The sequence below is a fragment of the Panicum virgatum genome, chromosome 9K (assembly GCF_016808335.1).
Source record: "Panicum virgatum strain AP13 chromosome 9K, P.virgatum_v5, whole genome shotgun sequence".
Taxonomy (NCBI): domain Eukaryota; kingdom Viridiplantae; phylum Streptophyta; class Magnoliopsida; order Poales; family Poaceae; genus Panicum; species Panicum virgatum.
In genome coordinates this window covers 24708320-24732402 of record NC_053144.1, presented here as the reverse complement: position 1 = coordinate 24732402, position 24083 = coordinate 24708320, and the positions used below count along the sequence as shown (strand labels likewise).

Here is a 24083-nt window from a genome sequence, read left to right as displayed (position 1 = left end):
TGCTTGGGAGATGCAATGATGAATGGACAGTAGCGATCGATGCGCTATGTGTGAGAGTGTGATGTTTCACGCATTTGGAAGGCGCTAGGGCAAAGGTCCAGAGCTAGTGTTTTTGCCGAAATGGTCAGTGAGGTTGCTTCTTCCGCGAAGTTTCGCCCTTCCCTGCTTTGCGTTGGACTGGGAATAAAACTGCTTTGCGAGGTTACGGGTGGGCGGGGCACCGCCGGTGGGAGTGGACGTCCGGCCGCCGGCTGGCGCAGCACGCTCCGGCGTAGCCCCACTGCCCCAGCACCGCAGCACGCTCCGGCCACCGGCGCGCCGGAGCAGCTGGTGGGCGTGGGCGGAGGTGGAGCGCGGCCGCTACACGGTCCGTGCAGCTGCACAGCAGGGTGCCACCAGGCCACCGTCACGCCACGCAGCACTACTGCACCGGAGCCGTGTCAGGTCTGAGGAAGTGGGGATGGTATTGGCTGATGTTGACATGTCGTGACGGGGGAGGGGCGGCCAGGATGACCAAGAAAGTGAGGGTAAAATCGACAATTGACTTTGCTGTCTTCTTTATCTGAAAAAATATAATAATATATTTTTGAAAGAGCCACTTTGGATGGTATTTTGAAAAGTGGCGATTTGTTTAGTGGTGTTTTCTGAAAGCAGCCATCATTCGCTGCTACAGTACTAATTTTCCCCTTTAAAGGTCACGGTCTTCGTCTACCTGCTTGAGTGCTTCTGCTGCTTCTCCTTCCCGTCTTCGAGCTGCAACGGGGCGATCGTCCGGCCGTCGAGCAGTTCGGGCTCACGAGCACCATCGATCCATCGCCCACCAGATGGAGGTAACGAGGATCACCCGTCGATTTTATTTTCGTAGTCTCAGACTCTCCGCTCTGGTTTATTTGGAGCGTTCGATTATTTGGGGTAGCATAAACCGGCAGCTACCGGCAGCGAGCGGAGTGGCCAGCAGGGCGTGGTTCCGCACAGGGCCGCGCGGACGGCGTGGTCAGCGTGCAAGTCGCCGTCGGCCATTCCGTCATCTTGTAGCCGCGCGGCCACGGCGGCTTCGAGCCGGCGAGGGCGGCCGTCGCGGACTCGCGGCCAGTGCACAGCTAGGAGCCTAGGATCAGGTGCGCTATGGCATGGTCCGGCAGCCTCGCCGGCGCTGCTCATCTTGCGCGGTGATGTGCGGGCGGGCGCATGCAGCTAGGCGCGGCGGCACAGCGCTTGCCGCAGCGAGGTCTGGTCGCCGCGCAAGACCGCGCGGAAGCAAGCGAGCACAGCTCGCCCGCAAAGCCGGCCGGCATGGTCGCCGCCAGCTACCTGCGGTCAGGAGCAAGTGCGGCATGGAGCGCGCGCGAAGCCGGCGAGGGCACAGCCATGGTACAGGGGGGCGTGCACCGTGGCGCGCGATTGGTGCGCAGGCCGCCGCGCCGGCACGATGCTTGTGCGGCCGGAAAGCATCGCGCGCCGCGGAGCGGACGAGAGCCCGAACGGGGTGCGGCGCGGCGTCGGCGCGTTTCATCTCCATCTTACAACTCCCCTGGTTCCGCATGTTTGGCGACTCTCAGTAATTTGGGCTCGGGATGGGAGCTTTGCAGTAGCTAGCAGTTTTATTTGGGTGTAGAATCTTGTTCTTTTAGACATGGTTTAGATGCAAAATTCAAAATTTCAAAACTATCACATTAAATGTGTGCAGCACATGCATAGAGTATTAAATCTAGATAAAATAAAAAACTAATTAGTCTTAATAAATTAGTCTCGTAATTTACATATGAGTTATGTAATTAGTTATGTAATTAGTCTATATTTAGTACTTCAAATATGAAAAGATTCTCTTTCAAAAACTTTATATGGTGTATCTAAACAAGGCCTAGCAAAATAGTGTGGATGATACATGCTGCTGATGTGTAGTGCGTGCAACGGGTGGTTAAGCAAAATCAAAGGCATCATTTCTGTCCTCTTGTTTAGCAGCACTTCAATACAACGTAGTAAAACCAAAATTTCTGAAAAACTAGCTAGCTTCAACACTCATATATGAAAAACTATCTCAAAACATGACCAAGAAGGCCATACCCAAACTCATGAAGAACTAGCTCAGCACTCTTCTGAAAACTTTAGTGGCAGCTTCTGCACTTCTCCATTCTAAAAAACTTGAGATGTTTTTAGTTTTGTTCTAAGTCAGGCTTCTCTAATTTTGACTAAATTTATACAAAATGTATTACCAAATAAATGTATTATCAAGACATAGTCCATGGGGTTTCCATCTAACAAATCTACTGTTATAGATTGTGGTGCATTTTCTATTAACTTTATCAAAATTTAATTTCATGACAGATGGAGGATGAAATAAAACTACTATTGCTGGGGCCTGAGGATGAGAAACACCTGCCATCAATCTTAGGTTGTTCTCTATCTTCTATACTTGTTGAATTTAGTTGCCTTGTAAATTTATGAAATTTCTCCTGCAGGTTTACTTGATCATGATGCACAGAAGGTATGTCTCGTGATCTATCAAATGGCAAAGGATGGCTGCTACATTCTACCCTTAATGAGATTTTTTCTAGGAAAATATGGTTCAATTTGAGTAAATATATTAACACACAAGTATTTAAAAAGATTGACAATATTAATTAGATATTCCTTTCCAAGTTATAGATCATTTTAGCTTTTCCAGATACACAGTTTTTGCTATGCACTTAGATATACGCTATACATATTTAGATACAAAGTATACAGTATGTAAGTATAAAGTATGTATATATCAAAACAATCTATAATTTGGAACGAAGGTAATAGATATTACTAGATGCACCATGAAGAGTATTACCATTATCGGAACCATCATATTTTTTGTTGAGGTTGTTGCTCAAATCTTCATCTACTAAACCATATCGATATCCTAAACGACCTATATTTTGAATCGGTGGGAGTATGTGATAGGGAGAGTTAACATTTTTTTTTCGTGAGAGTTGGAAGATAAATCCGATATAGTTGTTGGTGTACCAAGCTTGCAAGGTATAAATTATGGTTATTATGATGGGTTCATGCATGCCTTTTCCTAGTGAGCCAAGTATACAACTTATTGCATGGACTCATGTTAATGCTATATGCTTCAGACTTGTTACCGATGCAAGCTGGAGGACATGGCCAAAGGAAATGCCGCAAAAGAAGAACGTCTTGGAGGGTATATCAAATTTAACCGTTGAATGCCTATCATTGAGTTATTAATACTTTTTGCAAGTGGTTCTTCCATAATATTTAATTGAAGCCGCAAATAAAAACCACGTGTATAAATTCTTGTTTCTTTCAGGCTGGTTTTCTTAAACCATTAGAAAGTGAGGCCAAGATGTTTCGTACTCGAAGAAACAACAAGCATTGGACACCTCCTGAAGTGAACAAGCTGGTGAAAGGCGTATCAAGGACTAGAAAAAATAAGGGTTGGACACCACCTGAAGTGAACAAGCTGGTGAAAGGCATATCGGAATATGGAGTTGGACAATGGACAATGGTGAAGAAATGTTATTTTAGAAGATCATTTCGAAAGCCACCACAACTAAAGGTAATGATACTAGATTGGCGATATATTGCAACCATAAGCAAGGGTGTTGTTAAATGTTTTCTTGGCTGATTTTTTAGCCTATGATGTTCCATATATTTTCAGGACAAATGGAGCGACTTGCTAAGAGCTTGCGGGATCCAAGTTGGCTCCAAACAGATGGTCATATTCTTTTACCTAAAACTACTCCTTCCACCCTAAAATAAGTGTTGTTTAGAGTCCAAATTTTATTCCACAGAGAGTGTTATTTCAGCTTGTATTGAGACCCATAAAGTAATGTTACATATAAAGAAAAAATAAATAGAAAAGTGTATAAAGCCAATAAAATATTTTAGAACGAACAATCTTTTTAAAACTGAGGGAGTAGCTTGTAGCACCACTAAATAATTGTGTTATCTTGCAACATTACGCTGGTTCGTTCCAGGTACAAGCACATAAAACTACCCTGAGGATTGTACAAGGACTGAAAGATGAGATCATAAGTTTACACAAGAAGCATGCGAATGGCGTGGGAGAGAATCGGGAGGATTGCGGGATTGAAGACGGGAGTGGGATCGAAGAAAGCTCGAAAGACACACTGCTGTAATTTTGAGAATCCAACAATCTTGATGTTGGAGTCTGCACTAAAATCTGCTCCGTTTGGAGTACCTTAGGCCGCTGCTGGTAGTAGTAGTACACGAGCAATAATCTTGATGTTGCAATCTGCACTAAAGTATTCTCTGTTTGGAGTACCTTAGCGCCATGGCAAGAGTAATTAGAGGTGGTAATGGATCAAGGTCTTAGTGGTCTCTTTACAATCCAACTTGATCTTTACATATTTTTAGCTTAAATTTATATAACATTAAATTCCAGTCCGTTTAGTGTTGGATCCTTAGATTTTAAGATTATTTAGAGCAACTCCAGTAGGGCTGTTAAATTTGAGTGAGCAAATGCCCATTTAGAAGCCCACTTCTAAATTTTACTCACCCAAATATGGGCCTCCACTCCAACAGGCCGAGTAAATTGGGCTTCCATTTCTTCAACTGATAATTGGGCCCACCTGTCATTCTCCACTCCCAATCACACTCGTCCGCGCGTCGCGTATACCTGCCCCGTGCCGCCGAGCCGCCGCACCCGTCGGCTCCTGCCCACCCCACCGCCGCCGTTCGGTGCTAATGACACAGCGCCTGGAGTTTGCCCTGCCCCCGCCGCTCAGCCCGAACTCCTCTGCCTTGTCCCAATCACACTCGTCCGCGCGTCGTGTATACCTGCCCCGTGCCGCCGAGCCGCCGCACCCGTCGGCTCCTGCCCACCCCACCGCCGCCGTCCGGTGCTAATGACACCGCGCCTGGAGTTTGCCCTGCCCCCGCCGCTCAGCCCGAACTCCTCCACCTTGTCCCCGCCGCACTCGCCCACGGCGCCCGAGCACTGCTTCTTGGTCGTCTCCGCCGCTGCCAGGGCGTCCAGGCCGCCCATGTCGGGCGCGCCTGCGGAGGCCGGGACGGCGAGGCATGCCGCTGCCGCCACGGCCACCACCAGTAGTGCGACCAGCACCAGGCGCCGCCTCCCCGCGCCCGTGGCCGGCAAGAAGCAGGCGGGAACTTGGCGGTAGCGTGCACGGACGAGGCGAGGCGATCGAGGTCCCTCTTGGCGTGGCCCTGCGCCTGGAGCGCGGAGGTGAGGCGAGGGTGATCGCGCCTGCGGAGCGCGGCCTGGGCATGAGCGGCGTGGCAGCGGAGGTCAAGGGCGGCCTCCTGGAAGGCGCCGTGCGCGTCGGCGAGGAGGCGGAAGCCATCGAGGAGGCAGTCGACGGTGGCGGCGCCAGCTCGGAGCGCGGCGCGCGGCTCGGGGAGGAGGAGCTCGGCGATCGCGGTGAGGACCGCGTCGATGTGGGCGAGGCCCGTGGCGGGGGCGGTGGGGCTGCCGGCGGAAGCGGCGGTGTGGCGGGGCAGGGGCGGGGGCCGAAGGGGATCGGGATGAAGGAAATGAAAAAAAGAGAGAAATCGGTGAGGCTCACAGTTGACAGCCCAAATAGAGGCCCACCAAATTGGGGGGTGGGGGAGAAATTTGGAAGGCCCTACCAAAATAACAGCCTATTAGGAAGATCTGCTAGAGATTAATTTTTTATATGCACCGAGCAAATATGAAGATGACAACTCATTTAGCAGTCCTACTAGAATTAGTCTTACCGTCTCTAGCCGTAGTACACGAGTAGGACACTTTGCTCCTCGGCCGGCCACCAGCACTCCGCAGCCTTTCTGTCTCACCAGACCCCTCCCATGCTGCCTCCCCTTTGTAGATCGCACGCGTTTCAAGCCAAGAGGATGCAGAGGATCTGCAGCCTTCATGCACCAGAATACCAGGGCAAGTTGCTATTCTTCATTTTGCATGTGCACCAGCCAAATTCTAGCAAAGAATAGTCAAAAACAAAATTTTAATAATAGAGTATCAATTGCATAGTGAAAAACTAGTGAAATTTTCTGTTACTGGTCAAATTTTCATACCAGCTTACAGCTTATTAGTTCCTTTCTTGGATGAATTTGAAATAGTAATAAACTAAAAAAAAGCATCATTGCGCCTACAAAAGGCCCCTGTCTGTATAGCACTGCCAAAAGCTGGTAATGGATCTTCGCAAAAGAAGAAGAAAGAGATCTGGGACTTGTTTAGTTCCCTTCAAAATTCCAAAATTTTACAAGATTTCCTATCACATCAAATTTTTCAATACATGCATAAAATATTAAATATAGCTAAACAAAATAACTAATTATACAGTTTATCTGTAATTTGCGAGACGAATCTTTTGAGCCTAGTTAATCCATGATGGAACAATAATTACCAAATACAAACGAAAAATGCTACAGAGTTTTACATAAAATTTTTTTTGCATCTAAACAAGGCCCTGGTCAAGGTGGTTAACGCTTCGGAGCTGCTAAAGCAGAGCCGTGGTATCAATGCGGGAAAAACAAAGAGAAAGCTGCTACATTAATTCTGTAACTCATTGCTTCCTTGCAGCACCGGCCACTAACATTGGTAGTATAAGGTCTTGTTTGGTTTTTTAAGGAGCTATCACATCATCGAATGTTTGGACGTCAATTCGACTGTTTAGATGATAATTTAATATAAAACTAATTGCATAAGTTGCAATTAGGATTCTAAATGAATTTATTAAGTATAATTAATGTACGATTAGCGAATGATTACTATAGTAATTAGTGGTTAAATTATGAACTAATTAGGCTTAATAGATTCGTCTCGTCATTAAGTCACGACTAATGAAATCAAATTAATAATAAGTCTATATTTATTATTATTAAGTAGTGTTTAAACATGCAATCTGACGAGACTTATGACTTCAATTGAACAAACCAAACCTGACCTAAAGCTCATAGATAGTATGGAATCCTCTGAAACGTCTAGTCTAGAATCTGAAAAGTCTATAAGGCCTCCTCCAAAGATTAAGCTGGCTTTTACAATTACATGTCACTTCCATGTCACTGCAATTCTGATTCTGATTATTTTTTTTCATACTTCCCGAGTTTCTATGGGACCCACTATTTGACATTTGGCTTGAGGAGTGGCCGAAAGGGAGAAGCTCCACCTCGATTTCTGCATGATCCCACTGGTGGCTCGGGTGCCGTGCCATCAGCTAGCGATGGAACACTCGCTAGCTCCGGTGTTTTAGTTTCTTCTCTTTCCTCCAGCTCGTCTAAAATCTGAGTCACCTAGCGATATCACCTCCCTTTGGAGGAGTCCTAAAAGTCTGTAAAGGCCATTGGCACCATATGAATGCTCTAAATGGAGTGGTAATATTAATTTGTATGAAAATGGAAATGTGTATATCAGCAGTAGGATCTGAAAAATTAGTGTTAGCAATGATTCCTCTGAGAAGTCCCGTCAGAATTGTTTAAATACGGCTTGGCGTGCTGCGTATCTGCGCGTACGGCAAGCCACGGATGCGCTCCTGGACGAACAGCTTTATCGCCCAACGGGCTACGGGGGAAGAAGCCGGGCCTTTTTTTTTTTTTTTTTTTTGCTTCGCGTGGGATTGGAAGTAGAGAGCACATCTGATCTGCTAAAGTGCAGCAGCTGGAACCATGGGTGGAGCAGTGCCCTGCAGGGCTGCAGGCAGCAGGATGCCATGCGACTATTATATGTGAGCAGTTTTTAGATTTTTTAGCATAGAGTATCAACTTTGACTATTAATTAAGAATATTAAATAAAGTATATTTACAAAACTAACTCCACAACTATTGCACTACTTCGCGAGACGAATCTAATAAAACCTTTGATCTCGTAATTAGAAGATGATTACTATAGCAATACTATAATCAATTATGGATTCATTAGATTCATTAGATTACTCGCGCAAAGTTGCACCCATCTGTGAAAAGGTTTTACAAATAAATTTCGTTTAGTACTCTATGCATGTAAATTTTTTTTGTAGGACTAGATGTGCTACTCTAAAATATGTATGACCTTGTTTAGTTCACGAAATTGTTTGAGATTTGACACTGTAGCATTTTCATTGTTATTTGATAATTAATGTCCAATTATTGACTAATTAGGCTTCAAAGATTTGTCTCATGCTAATCAATTAGACTATGTAATTAGTTATTTTTTCAACTACATTTAAAATTTTATGCAAGTGTCCAAAGATTTGATGTGATGAATACTATTGAATTGTTTTTAGAAACTAAACAAGGCCTTAAGATTCTCTTAGCATTAGGTGTGCTACCCTTAGACCAAATAGAGCAGTAGGAGACTAGGACTCTAGGAGTACGCCAAGGCCTCCCCCCCTCCGGGCTCCGGCCCTACCGGCATGCTGAACCATATGGATGGATCCTCTACAATCCATCTACCACACTCCATTTGGGGCCTGCACCGACCGATACAAGGACTGAGGTCCGAGGAGGAGATGATCCAAAGGCACACGTCGAGCAACAAGTGCACGGCGTGGAGGATCCAGGCCAGCCTCACCTGCTCCGCATGCCCAAGATTACACTTTTCCGATGCTTGCGTCGTACGTGTGGTGTGGAGTACGTCCACATACTCCTGCTCACTGCCATGTCTTTCGAAAAAAAGAGAAAAACTCCTGCACACTGCCATGTGTGAGTGTGATACAGAGAAAGTAAAAGCGTGTCCCTCCAAATGAAAGTAAAAGCACGAGGCCTCTTCTTTTACCAAAAGTATATACTCGCTGCATCCAAATTCTGTGAAAATTATGTAAGGTCCATTTGGATCCCAGGATAAAACTTTAGCCCTCTCATTTGGATACCAATTAGTAGAAGTAAATATGCATTAATTACTGAGCTAATCATACAGATATGAGGGAGCATACAAAATATCTACAGGGAGTGCTAGATCCGAAAATAATGGGCACTAGTATGAAACCGAACTAAAGAATCACACTGTCGTGTTTAGTTCCCCAAAAAATTTCTGCAGTACACATCACATCAAATCTTCAGACATATGCATGGAACATTAAATGCAATTAGAAAAAATAATTAATTGTACAGTTTAACTGTAAATAATGAAATAATTCTTTTAAGTCTAATTAATTCATGATTGGATATTAATTGTCAAATAACAACGGAAATACTAAGGCACTAAAATCTAAAAATTTTCTTGAACCGAACAAGGCCACACTTGTGCTTGTTGAGTAATGATGTTGTAGTCTAAAGAGAATAAGAGATACACCCACAATTCAACCGCAAAAAAGCTAGCTGCGGTCAAGGATCCTCCCAAAAATAATAAAGACGGGAGGAAACAGACCAGTGGAGGAAGTTGGGTGTTGAGGCTTCCTAGGAGAGGAAGAGGGTACAAAGATATCACTGCTGTACCCATGACGCTTCAAGCCCTTTTTAGTTCCCACCTCATAAACTTTGTAAACGCAAAAAAAAACATTACATCGAATGTTTCGACACAAGCATGGAGTACTAAATGAAGTCTATTTACAAAACTTTTTGCATGGATGGGCTGTAAATTGCGAGACGAATCATGGATTAATTAGCATCATTAGATTCGTCTCGCGAATTACAACCCATCTGTGCAAAAACTTTTGTAAATAGACTTAATTTAGTACTTCAAATTAACAAGATTCTTTCGCAAAAAAATTTTACGTTTCAACTAAACAGAGCCTCAACCGTGTTGGCAAGCTCTCCCTCGGCCTCTCTCTCCGCAGTCGCTGGTCACGGACAAAGAAGTCCACCTCCGTCCCACTCACATAGAGATGCGATGACGACGAATCCTTGCTGCTCCGATCCCTCCTCTGCAAACAGTAATGTGGATGCAGAATTGCAGATAGATCAACACAAGCAAGCAAACAATGCAATCATAGGCAGCGTTTAGTTCCCAAAATAAAAGTTTTTAGTTGTCAAATCGATTGTTTGACTAGATGTCGGAATGATTTTTTTGACATTAATTTAAAAACTAATTTCAGAACCCACTTGGAAACCGCGAGACAAATCTTTTGAGGCCTTTGACCGCACCATTAGCACATTTGGGTTACTGTAGCATTTATGGCTAATCATGTACTAATTAGGCTCAAAAGATTCGTCTCGTCGTGTACATCCAAACTGTGCAATTAGTTTTATCGTTTACCTATATTTAATACTCCATTCATATGTCCAAAAAATTTTGGCAAAAAATTTTGGGAACTAAACGGCCCCATAGCTGCTGTCCTGCATGCTACGTTGACACCACATGTATATTTATGCACTCGATTTTTTACACATAAATCACATTCATATTTGAATACATGCATACATGGCATATAATCATAGCCGCTGTCCTGCATGCTATGCTGACATCACATGCATGCACTCGACTTTTTACACATCAATCACATTAATATTTAAATGCATGCATGCATGACATATTAAATATAGATGAAAAAAAATTAATTTTCACATTCATAAATTACGAGACAAATTTTTTAAATCTAATTATTTTGTGATTAGATAATAAATTGCAACAATAAATATGCTCTAATAATAAATAAATTAATCTTAATAAATTCATCTCGTAGTTTTACTTTAAATGTGAAATGAATCTATTTTAAAAACTTTACCCAAAAAAAATTAAACATGGCCAGCTGAGGGCCGGGAATAGTTACCATGGGAAGCTTCGCGGAAGCTCCCGGCTTCCCCATTTTGGCGAGATGCCATGGCCACTGCTTCTCACCCCGCCTCGCCTAATCCGTGCGACGACGGCTCATCGCGCGCTCTAGCTAGCTCTAGCGTTCGCCGTTCGGTACACGCGGCACATGCATCGCTTCCTGTCCCCATCATCGTTTCAGAGTGCCCTGCAGGCAGCAGGATGCAGGATGCCATGTGAGCATGTAGACCAACGACCACCTCCTTCCCTCCCGGCATGCTGGACCACATGGACGGATCCTCTGCAATCCATCTATCACACTCCTTTTCTACTGCCCCCAGATAAACACAACACCTTTTATTTGACCTCATGCATAATTAGCAAGCAGCATCCACCGCATGCCTTCAGTTCAGGCGTCCAGATCTACAATCTCTAGTTGACACGTATCAACAGGGTGCTACTACTGCTACATGCCTACATTCTTTTGGCCTCGCACCTGCACCGATCCAAGGGCTGAGGAGGAGGAGCTCCACGCAAAAGCACAAAGAGAGCAACGAGTACCGTAAGAACCTTCCGATTTGAAATCGTTTAAGCAAATCGCCGGTCATCATTCTTAAGTTGAGAGCTAGCACATATTCATTTAAGAGCATACCACGTGCAAACCAACATCTAGAGACATCGACAACCAACATGTTATTCACTTAAAACGATGTCAAATCCGGTCTGATAGTCCCGGTATGTGCTTTCCACATGCTTCGGATTAAGCACATGTATCGTGATACAATTTGCACATCATCATATGAACTATAAAGAGATCAGGTCAAAGCGCCGCCCTGCTCCTGCCCCTATGACAGATAGGGTCATTGGCCTGCAGGCCCACATGCACTACTACAGAACACTTAAGTTGTCCCGGTTGGGAATAGGCTTTAGTCCCGGTTTCCCAACCGAGATTAGGACGCCGGGACAAAATGTCTCGAGCATTGATCCCGGGTGGTCCAACCGGGATAAAAAACTTTATATCCCAGTTGAGTTTTGGAACCGGGAGAAAACATAGAAAAAAAAAGTTGTTCTTGGTCAGCCGCCGTAGCTCCACCTCGAGCACCACACCACTTCCTCCATGAAGTTCTACTCAAATCCATCACAAAAATACTCCGACTCCCTCACAAAATGCAATCACAACTATAATAATTTTTAGATTGAATCCAGAAACATGCTCATTTCATATATCCGTCACACATCACACAAGTAAGAGAGCACAAATCTAATTCACAACACAAGAAATCGATTTGATTCACATCACACAAATTCACAGCACAATCGCACAAAAGAAAAATTCACAAACAAATATTCGTCAGTCTTCGCTGTTCCTCGGCCTCGCTTGCTACTGCGGCGAGCGTCCCCACCTGGCCGCGGCGCGAATCCCCGCCCCCTACCTTGGCCGCGCACGACGGCGTCTCGCCAGCCCGTGGATGCGCTCCGACATCGCCTAGCCGCGGCTTGTCGTGCCACGCGACGGCGGGTTGCCGACCCGCCCCCAAGCTCATCTGCACCGGCGGCTGGCCGCGGCTCGCGCTCGCCCCTGCCCTCCTGCACCTAGCCGAGCACGGCGGCGGCTCGCTGGCCCACGGTCACACCCGTTTCCGCTGCTTTTCGGGCCGCGCGGCGGCGGTGGCTCGCCGGCCCGCGCCAGTGCTCGTCTGCGCCCGCGCCTGGGAGCGCCTCGTGCTCGCACCGGCGCCAGGCGGCGGCAGCTCGCCGGCTCCCACCCATGGGATGGAAGGAGGAATCTGAGGGAGGGAGGATTGGAGGAGGGGCGCTAAGAGAGGGAGGGGAGGAAGCTTGCGGCTGGGAGATGTCGACGGAGGGGGAAGAGATAAAAGGAAGATAGAGAAACTGCAGTTAAATAAAGGAAAAAGCTATCGGAATTTGCACCGTGTCCCGGTTGGAATCTTGACCCAGGATTAAAGGGTACCTTTGTTCCCGGTTGGAGCCTCCAACCGGGACTAAATAAAGTTATCAACCGGGATAAAATGTCTCTTTTTCTGTCTAGTTGCCCTAGACTTTGCACCCGGGACTAAAGGCTCTATTTGTCCCGGATCTAATATTAACCGGGATAAATTTAAAGGATCAAAGGCTGTTTCTGTAGTAGTGATGGCAGCCATCTCGGGTGCATATATGCATTTTTCTCATTTAAGCACTTAGATGACTACGAAGATCAAACTATATACTAGATCACCATAATCTATATGTCAAAGGATGAATAAATATCTTGCAGACAGCCAAATAGGCAACAACTATCTAACTGTTATATTATAAGCTATCTATTTAGCTGTCTGTGTGTGACAAAAAATCAAAAGCTATCTAAACTGTTGTATTTGCCCTAACTATCGTTTCCCTATTTATTTCCATGTATGATTGTTAATTGCCATCAAGATGATGAATTAATTATTAATAACCCATCCGAGTGCAGCTGGCTGCAATCCTTGAGACTAGTTGCTGATCCGGCTTTGTAGCCGATAAATTAAGGGGGGATTTTGGCTGGTGTTGATGCAAAATTTCGATCGAGAAAAAAAATATATGTATGCATAACGAGAAGGGAGTGTACGTCGACCGTTCTACTCTCAGCTCGTAGGTCAATGCCTAGCCTATGTAGCGAAGGACATCATGAAAACTGTAATCTTGATACGTATGCTAGTGGGTACGGTGCAAGCCGTTCTCGGTGACAAATTCATTCGGACGGAACTTACATGCTCCCTTCATTTCAAATGGTAAGTCGTTCCAATTTTTTTTGAGAGACAAATAAACTATTTTTATGTTGGATCAAAATTATAGAAAAAATTACAAAGATTCATAGCACCAAATAGATATACTATGATGAAAGTATATTTAGTAAAAACTCTAATAATGGTACTTATTTGCATTGGTATCATAAAAGTATCTTAAATATTTTGACTCTGTAAGAAAATTGTAATGACTTATATATAATTTGGAACGGAGGAAGTAAGTTCATGCATGATGGTCCGTTCTCACCTTAAGGATAACCTCTGGATTAACTCCGTGTAGAATTTCAGTAATTGATGGGGTTAGGGAAACATCCATTTTGTGAATTGACGACTGAAGAGTTCAATAGGTTATGCGAACAGGTTACTCGTATCTCACATGCATGATGTATCCTGGTAAAGGTCACTTCGTTGAAATATATTTTGGCATGGCACAAATCAACAAAAAGTATTAAGAGAGCCCTTGGGGTACCTTGATAATTTTTTTTATAAGTAGGCCTAGCTATGGAATGCGTGTGTGATGAGAGAAGGGAAGAAAAAGGAAAAATGCTATATATGGCACTTGCAATAAATTGTATAGTAAAAATGTAAAAAAAATGGAAAAGGTAAAAAGACTATAATACCCCCATTCTATAAAATAATCCTAGGACAGGATAGGAAATGTCACACGCATTCCTTGGATATAAAGGCTGCACCAGGCCACCATGATCTCCCCCCACTGTTTCGTCACTCATCTTCTCTTTCTCCACTCCTACTCTAGCTAGCATCCTTTGTAGCAAGGAGTTAGCTCCACACAACATCTGCCTCCTGCCAGCCGGTTCCTCGCTTCTCCCCGTCAAGACGGTGAGATACATGAAATTCATCCCACTTGCTGCCAACCTTTGTTTTATTTAACTTGAAGCTGATCCTTACCAATTACTTTCCCAAACCGTTTTGTCTGGACGAAGATTACTTTCTCCGGTGCGTACAGGTTACTTGTATCTCCGGTGCATCTTGGTAAAAGGTCGTTCTGTTGAAATATATTTTCGTGCGGCACAGATTAAAACAAAAAGCAGAGTAATGCGTGTGTGTTTGGGAAAGATCATGCGAAAAAGAAATACAAATCAAAAGTCGTCCATCCAAGAATTGCTAGTGTGTTAAGTTGATTTGTATCACATCAAAAGTCCATCAAAGAATTGCTAGTGTGTTTTGAGAACTCCTACAGTCTTGTGCACGCTCATCGCAGTTCCCGACCTCCAGTCGGGCAAGGTTGAGCTTTAGTTTTGAGCCACCAGTCAGCCGGCAGCCTCAGCATCATCACCCACACCGGCCAGCTGAGCGATCTTCTATCTCTGGCCGGAGATTCATCTCGATCTCTGACGCAATACTTCCTGTCGTACGCCGATCTGATTCCTCCGTCCTCCACACAGCCTTGAGCGAGCTGCCGATGCTGCCCCGAGCTGGTTAAGAGCCTCTCGACCTCCAGCTCTCAAGACTTTAATTTGGGATTCAATCCATCAACAAGGTTTTTTTTTCTGACCATATTTAGTTTCGTGTAGATCGAGCATGCTCTCTCTCTCTCTCTCTCTCTCTCTCTCTCTCTCTCTCTCTCTCTCTATCTCTCTCTCTCTCTCAGACACACACACAGCCAGAGAGAGAGAGAGTACTTAACTTTTATTATTTTTTGTAGCACAGAGTGTGCATAAGAAGAAGAATTATTAGGATGAGCTAAATAGGTACCCAAGCTAGAGTGTAGTGTCAGTAGTGGTTGTTGATATGAATGTTGGTCTACATATGGTAATACAATTATGGCCTGTCTTTCTTTTCTTGGGCTCAAGTCTGAACAGATGAACATGTGAGTGGACAGGATCACAAATCTGTCGAACGAAATTGGATCCTAGAAAATAAGCATCTCCATGAGACAAGAACCAGTGCCGCACCCATCATTAACAAGAGCATGTAGAAATACATTGCAGGCTGGGTATCTATATGCTTTTATACTTTAATTTGTCCGTGGATCCATCGTCTCTGTATGTATGCCCCCGCATTGCGGCTAGTAGCTAGCTAGAAAATGACGTGGATCCAGCAGAAACCTGATTAGTGAGGAAAAATATTCCAAATATGGGAAGTCTAGACCCTAGAACCAAACACTGATGTAGCGGGTTATTAGTTTAGTTAATTGAGATTTACAAAATCATATTTAATTTCTACCTACAGTGATCATGTTTGATTATACTAGCATGGTACAATGCACGTTCTTGTACTTTTTTACATGAACTTTTTCCTTATCATAGATGGAAGATGAAATGGACTTGGAGCAGCTGTGGACAGGGCCCAGGAACGAGAAATATCTACACGAATGTTTAGGGGGTACTATATAAGTTTAACTAGTGTTTTATTCTTTTGTCTATACTCCTTGAATTCAGATGTTGAGGAATTTATCAGATTTATCTTGCAGTTGCAGGTGCATTTGGCCATTACAGTTGCCAGGTATTTTTTTTTATACGACGACTAGACTTTTAGTCCAAGTACATGTTAAACCTACCCTATTACGAATTACATGTTGGAAGCTAGCACTGCTAACCATTTCATTTTCTTTATATTATAGATGGAAAATCAATTTCATTTTCTGAATGTTGAAGATGGTGAATCAGCAGACCAAGAAACAATCATTGATGACTTTGATATCAAAGATTACATCGACCCAAGCATGCTAGGTTTTATTTCTCTACTACATAGCCTATATGTTTATGAATTTTAATTTATTACATTATTGCTAATATACATAATTTTGGCCACTACCTTTTCAGATCTCATTTAAATAAAGTAATACATTTATATTTCAACTAAAATATTTACAGAAGATAAACAAAACACTATAATTTTGAAATCAATCTTTATTATTTATTTATTCATCAAAAGTTTGATGTCGGGACTCTAGAATACCATGCATGACAAAATGGAGGGAAGTATAAAACATGGAGATGGCCTGGTAGTTGTATATATGTTCTATCACATTATTCATCTTTGGATACTTTCATGTGAATTGAATCGTGGAAGTGCATGCATATAAGGATGGACAATATTTTTTATATAGTAAATTTACTTAACTTATAATATGAATACATTGATATAATAAAAATTTTAGTTCAATATAATTAATATACTATACTAAAGCTCCAAGAATCGGAGCGTTTCCGTGAAACCTGGCCCCACGTGGGACCCACGCACTGTTTATGCGGGTCCCACATACTATTCAGGTGGGACCCACATGGGACCCACGCGCTATTCAGGCGGGACCCACGCGGGACCCACGCGCTATTCAGGCGGGACCCGCGTGGGACCCACGCGCTATTTAGATGGGACCCGTGTGGGGCCCACGGTTCTATTAAGTGAGCCTATTTATCTTAAAAAATTATTTTTCTTCCATTATTTGACAATACAAAATATATTTAACTACTCCCTACATATAAAAATAATAACTAAACTTTGTATACTATATTCACACGTGGTAGTTCTACTACTTTTTGGCTTTGGGTTTCCCTCCGTAAACTCACAAAATATACTTGAACTGTTCATTCATTTCTAATCTTTTTTCCCTACTAAAGTAATCAAACTGTACCTACTGACACAAAAAAAACGAATTCCTAAGGAAAAATTTTCTGTACCTCTATACTAAAATGCTTGAGATTGGCGCGTTCTCAGACTCTAAACTACTATGCCGTTTTACTGTAATTTTTAGATTTACATGGGACCCACGCGCTATTCAGGCGGGACCCACGCGCTATTCAGGCGGGGCCCGCGTGGGACCCACGCGCTATTCAGATGGGACCCGCGTGGGGCCCACGGTTCTATTAAGTGAGCCTATTTATCTTAAAAAATTATTTTTCTTCCATTATTTGACAATACAAAATATATTTAACTACTCTCTACATATAAAAATAATAACTAAACTTTGTATACTATATTCACACGTGGTAGTTCTACTAGTTTTTGGCTTTGGGTTTCCCTCCGTAAACTCACAAAATATACTTGAACTGTTCATTCATTTCTAATCTTTTTTCCCTACTAAAGTAATCAAACTGTACCTACTGACACAAAAAAAACGAATTCCTAAGGAAAAATTTTCTGTACCTCTATACTAAAATGCTTGAGATTGACGCGTTCTCAGACTCTAAACTACTATGCCGTTTTACTGTAATTTTTAGATTTAACTCTATACATCGATACGATGTTGTTTCAAACATAGTAGCAAATAATATCTTTCCATTAATATTTTAAGTCAATGTTTTTTTGTATAGGCGCGCTTAGCGCGCCAACCTGACTAGTTATTACCTAATTTTACAGTTCTTGGGAGGTATTAAAAAAGGATACAAAATTTTGGCACCACCCAAGGACCAGAAAAAGGTTCATGCTTGTTTATGCATATATACACATTACATATTCACACCCTTATTATGAATCTCTTGAGGGTGTTTAGAGTCAGGACTTGTAACAAATCATCCAAATAGGATACATTGTAATCCATGGACAAAACTGGTTAGATACATTATAATTTCTAATACATTATTGTCTATGTGACTTATTGCATTGTGAACTCACTTTTTTTAATAAAATCATGTACACATGGATCATGATTTCAGGTTGTTTCTTTCCAAATGGCAGTTTGGGGCATGGGAGAAGAGGACCTCCCAGGAAAAGCACGTCTGTGAGGGTAAGCATACACATTCTTCTCTTCGATGTGGCCAAAGTGGATTGATTTGGTTAAAAAAGAATTTATATTGAGCAATAACTAGCTGTTTAGTCACTCAAGTAATTTGGCCAAAGGGGATTAGCATTGTACGGTTAGTTTATGGCTGCAGGCCAATGAAGTTGTTTGTTTACTAGTCCATAGCAGTCCTAGGCCAGCATGTCATACCAACAAGAATGCATTGTTGCTGAGCCAGCACCATCACTCCCTGTGTTATTGCCCTTAAGGACAGTCCAATGTTACATTGCCACGGGTAGAAGGTCTCAAATATATGTATGATGTATGGGACCTTATATATGGGGTGTGATCCATACTGAAGGAAAAGAAAAGATAAGCCATCAATCACACACTCAAGCTTGGAATCCAACCTTGAGGGACCGAAACTGGCGACCAGAAGGGGGGGGGTGAATGGGAGCCGATCAAAATTTCACTCGAAATCGATCCGTCGGCATATATCCCGAAATTCACCACAAACCCTCGAACCTAGGGTGAGAGAGTAGATATGGACTAGCTATCTCTAAGCAAAAACCCTTAGGAAGAGAAACGGAAGCAACGCGGAAAACTTCCCAAAACAGCAGGTCTGCTGAGTCAGACCGGTCTGACCGCTTGCTCAGACCGGTCTGACCAGTCGGGCTGAAATTCAAAAACTCAGACCGGTTACTCAGACCGGTCAGACCGGTTTCTCCCAGACAGCCCGCCAACAAAACTCCAAATGGCAAATCTTGAGCAAACGAAGTCCAAATTCGATGAAACTTGGAGGGTAGGGTAGCTTCGCATCTACCCCATGAACATATCGCCAAGAGATCTTTCCCAAAAGATTAACAGATCGTGAGAAATCGAGGGAAGATCAAAGAGGATTGGGGTTTTATCAAAAACTCAAAATCACCAATTCGTGAGAACTCGCGATTCTAGGGGTTTTGGCACTAGGCTAGATAGATCAGAATCGTCACAACGAGTTGGGCAAAACACGAATCCACGGGCTTGATTCCTCTAAACACGAAATATTCCAAAAGAGGAGAAATCAAGTCCAAAATGCAAAAGAGAAGGAAGAGGACGAGAACTCAGCACACAAAGGTGAATCTCAACAAGATTTCATTCATAAATTTCAGAGGAATTCACCTATACAAAGCTAGAGCCATCCGCCCATCATCCACCCTCTAGAATTGAGAGATTAGCTATACCTAACCCTCTTTTGCGTTGGAGTTCTTGGCCCTAACCTGGAGCAGGGACATGGAGAAGGAAAAACGAAGAGAAAACAAAAGACTCAAAAAACTCACCCAGCCACGGGCTGGTGGTGGTATTTATACACAGCTGCAGCCAGACTGGTCAGACCGGTCCATGGGACCGGTCAGACCGGTCGGGTCTGCAGCAGCCCGTTGTACAGCCTCGATCGACAACGGAGTTTCTTTCTTCGACTCGAAGTCTTTGCTGCGATGCCGCCACGTCGACGAAGTTCCGGTCCACGGTTTTGGAGGGTCCGCGAAACCCGGGTAGGTGGCCGGTTTTGAGAAAACCGCCAAAACTCCTCGCGCGGGAAGATTCCCGCCTCCATGCCGTGGCCCTAGACGCCGCCCGACGCCCGTCACCTCCTCGCCCGCAGCGAGGCCCTAGACGCCGTCGACGCCCGTCGCCTCCGTCAGTCCCGAGACCGATGCTTGTGCCTCCACGACTTTGCGTCTTCAACCGCCGTCCGCCTCCTTGGTTTTGTGGCGCAAACCAAGAAACCCGCCTTCCCTCGCCGCTTGCGTCGTCGACCCAGGAGTGGACGCCACAGCTGCCGCCCGGCCCAAGTTCCTCCACGGCAACTCACCGTCGACACTCGACGCCCGTGTACCTGCAATCCAAAGACCAAGCGTACGATCACACCGCACGGTTGACAATTCACTCATCACAGGCAGGGTAGAGTACTCTCGTTCCTCAAACCTTAAGCAATTATAATTGAATATTAGACAAAAGCAGAAAACCTACTCGGTTGTTTCTTTTTATCTCCATGGAGGTGGAGGAAACCAACCTTAATCGCTAGCCATCGCCTCAATACCTAGCTCCCAGCTTGAACAGCCACACCGCTGCAGTCCTCTTTTTAACTCGTCCACTCTGATAGCCCCTCAGGCTCCATGCCCAGGCTGAGCATGGATGACTGAGATCAAGCCGAGAATTTGACTTGGAAAGGCATAAGAGGAAATGTTATGTTGACAAAAAAATGGAACTTTGGCAATTGCTAGAAAGCAATATATATATTTAATCCAGATTATTTGTCTATGTCACCGAGTTTGACGTGGAGCTAACGTAAGCTCTCAAATTAAATGCATGGATCCTTTCATGTGATCATTCTAAGGGTATATATCCATTATGCCATCGAAAGGTATCGAAATCATTGATCTGCCACCCAAAAAGTTTCATTCTCCGGTGTCTCCAATACAATTTTCAATTCCCTGTATTCCACTACCATCATAGAGGTGTTTGTTGACAAAATGCGACACTTATTAAATAATATAACCAGCACAATACTATGCTAGTTCCATTAGGAGTTTAAGACAATCCCTAGGGGCAAAAAGCTCAGTAGTGGCACATGAAGAATGACATACTTTTTTTGGTGAAGATTGAGGATTCTAAATTTTGATGGCATATACAGAGAATCATCTCTTGTTTTACATCAGTCCATGCAACATATGTATAGTATTATGCACAATCGATCATAGGGGGGAACTATATATATATATATGGATATAAATGGTAGGTTTTTAATCTTTTTCCTCCAGGTGGTAGAGTCCATCAATCATATGGATTTGCAGGAGTCTTCCACAAGTGGAGGGAGAAAGGATAGCACCAGAAAAAATAATGAACATTGGACGCAGTATGAAGTGCAACAACTTGTAAATGGTGTTTCTGAGTACGGAGTTGGAAAATGGAAAGCTATGAAGGAAAAATATTTCTTGACATCAATTCGAACACCAGTTCATTTGAAGGTATGCGCATGGTACATCATTAGTGACACATTGCACTATTTAGCTCATACATCATCATTATGTTACTAGCTATGTTATGAACATCTAGTACTAACGCTACTAATTTTATGTTCAGGATAAGTGGAAGAACTTGGTGAAAGCTTGCAAGAAGGTTATAATATTCTTTGCATATCTCTATCTCGTTGTTATTTTGCCAACGCTGCACTTACATTACTCCCTTGCATTTGCTTGACTCTCCAGGAAAATGGAAGAATGTTGTTGCCCCTTGACCAAGCACTGCTTGAGCGTATTATGGAGATAGATAGAAGTCACCCTTATCCAAGGCAAGGCAACAGTGCCCAGGAGCAAGGCAACAGTGCCCAGGACCGTCTAGCGCCACCGACCTCTCCAGATACAAGTGACCCTTATCCAAGGCAAGGCAACAGTGACCAGGACTGTCTAGCGCCGCCGACCACTCCAATCCTTGATCCGGCGCTGCGATGGTCTGTGGTGAAGAGCAGAACTAAGAAAGTGTGAGTTTGATGGTGGTCACATACTCACATCACAATGGCAGTGGTAATTAACTCTGTGTGTTGTCATGTCTTGTGTCCAAAATTAAGATCTGTAATAATGAAACGGGAATGGCTTACGCATTTAACTATATATGTAGCATGCATGCGTGTGTTGAATTCTTGATCTGCTACAGCTTATTTTAAGATGGAATGGCAGTAGTACACCGCCGGCCCAAACCACGGCCAGTGCAACTATAGCACTCGGCCATGATTAGCACCCGCTGATGGCAAGCAGCGTTTGGTGTGACCGTGTGGAAGCATAGCATAGCTGACGCCGGCCCGCGACTGAGCGCGCGCCAGCGACCAAAGTGGAGGGAGCGATGGAGACGGCCACCAATCAAGCGTAGCAGACAGACGACGTACGCGTGCTGCGTGCGCGTGACCATCCGCCCCACACCTAGCCTTGGCATGAGGTGCGTGCTTTCCTGGCAGCAGGCCACTTTCAAGGCACTACCCGATCCGTCGTCAAGAACCTCCCGCCGGTACTGCCTCTCGTCCCCGGCCCCGGCCAACTCCGTGAAGGCAACGCAGGGCGTCACGTGGCACTGCTCGATCGCGGTCGCGCACGCGGATTATTGATGGTGACTATAGTGGCCGGTAAGCGACGACGTGCCGGCCGGTGCCGGTGCTGATGCGAGAACGTTAGCGTACCTTATGTATGGGCGCGTTCGAGCGCTGTAAAAGCAGCGCGTGGCCTGCCTCTTTAAAACAAATAAGCATGGCTTCATAGCATGGATTGGTTGCAACTGTATTAGTGGGAGCCACAGTAACCGTTCTGGCAAAACACTAGACACGGGCAATTGCCCTATCAGCCTACCAAATGTGTGTATAGTCACTATCATACTTGATGCGTGCATGGCTGCATGTTATTCATTGCATTGCTACCGCGGCGCCTAGCCTCTCACAATCAACTAGCAACATGCAGTAGTACAAATCAAAGGCCTCCTCGAACAAGGCCACCACAGTCCACAGCTAGCCCATAGAAATATAAATCATCATTGTGCTTACATGGAAGAAAGAGAAGGTGATGAGAGAGTATACCATCTCTTCTTCAAGATCTAGCTCATAGAGAAAATTTGGACAATCTACTTTTTAATGAGAAAGAGGTTGCTAGACCAAAGATACTCTTGAACAATGTATTATAAGGAAGGTGCGGGCCTGTACGCCGGGTGCGCGGGCCAAGGAGCCTCGGGCTTGTCTGCTAGTTGGGCCAACCCGGGGCGTGAGCCAGGGCTGCGTGGGCTTGGCCGCCAGCCGCACGAGTCAGGTCCACGAGCAGGGTGTCGTAAATGACAGCACTGAGCCTATCCAGACGAGGCGGCTTCTAGCCTGGCTTCCCAAGTGAGTGACAAAGACGACGGCCACAACTTGATCGAAGGGCGAGTCTAGCATCATCATTTTCATTCTAGCATCTACAAATTTGCATGGCTATGAACAAGGCGTGGATTCTTTTGTGCTAACAGGTTCGATTCTAGTTTCAAGTTGGAAATTGAATCGTTATGCAACAAGAGGACCCTCGTAGAAAGGATGTTAAATGTTTTAGTTTTGAGATGGTTGTGGATTCAAATAGAACAAATTTCATGGATTTTGTATAATCAGTGGTAGAGAAATATACTCCAGGGTATATGGAGGTAGCTCATATCCAATACTATTATGAAGCTCTATAATAAACCTACCTTGAAATAAAATCAAGCCAAGAGTTGATGTATATGTTTAGTAAGCACCTCAAGAGGAAGGTTATTATAATCATGTTCATTATCTATCACAAGGCTCTTTTGATCCATATGAGCTAGTCAGAAAGTGGGAATTTAATGTTGATAGCCTACACAAGAAGCTAGAGCTTGACAAGGATAATTATCTTAGAAGCCCTGCACCACTGAAGGAACATGTAGGTGTAGACGAAGAGGCAATGTACTTAGAGACTAAACCATAGAAAGCACTATATATTGTGAATTATCCAATTGAAAAAGAAAAGGAGCCAGCTGAGGATGGTGATGAGTCTGAGAATTAAATTTTTTACTACAGCCTAAGAAAAAAACAATCAAATTTGGAGTTCTTATGAGAGAGTAATACTAATTACAAAATTTAATTCTGAATTAAAAAGAAAAAAAGACGAATTGCATATTTGCTCTTCATTGTAGAACCAAGTTACCGTGATATAATAAGCTATCGTTATCACTAGAAGCACAAACAAGAGTGCAACACAGTGGTAGGGCGCTTCATTCCCAACTCCAAGACCCAGGTTCGATTCTCTACTTTGCCTCTTTTTATTTTTAGCTCCAAAACATGAGGAGCTGCACATCAGCTGGGCTTGGCGCATGCCAACATGGAGAGATGAGGCCCAAAGGGAAGAAACAAGCTAGAGACAAGGGAAAAATGAGCTGAGTCTTTTTTTTATTTTTACTACCAGCTGGCCCAAAAAAATATTGAGATGGG

At 44.0% G+C, this 24083-nt stretch overlaps 1 protein-coding gene across 2 annotated transcripts; it reads left to right on the top strand.

Annotated features, from left to right (window-relative positions):
* Positions 1-708: 708 nt before the first annotated feature.
* LOC120648609 lies at positions 709-4259 on the top strand. 2 transcript variants are annotated; one of them, XM_039925338.1, is made up of 7 exons: positions 709-830; positions 2326-2392; positions 2460-2485; positions 3108-3175; positions 3302-3550; positions 3653-3709; positions 3972-4259. In XM_039925338.1, exons 4-7 carry the CDS (start codon positions 3119-3121, stop codon positions 4131-4133), a joined length of 525 nt encoding a protein of 174 aa, XP_039781272.1. In that variant the 5' UTR covers positions 709-830; positions 2326-2392; positions 2460-2485; positions 3108-3118; the 3' UTR covers positions 4134-4259. The 2 variants fall into 2 exon arrangements, with proteins under 2 accessions (XP_039781272.1, XP_039781271.1); XM_039925337.1 differs by having other exon boundaries at positions 2460-3175.
* Positions 4260-24083: the final 19824 nt, after the last annotated feature.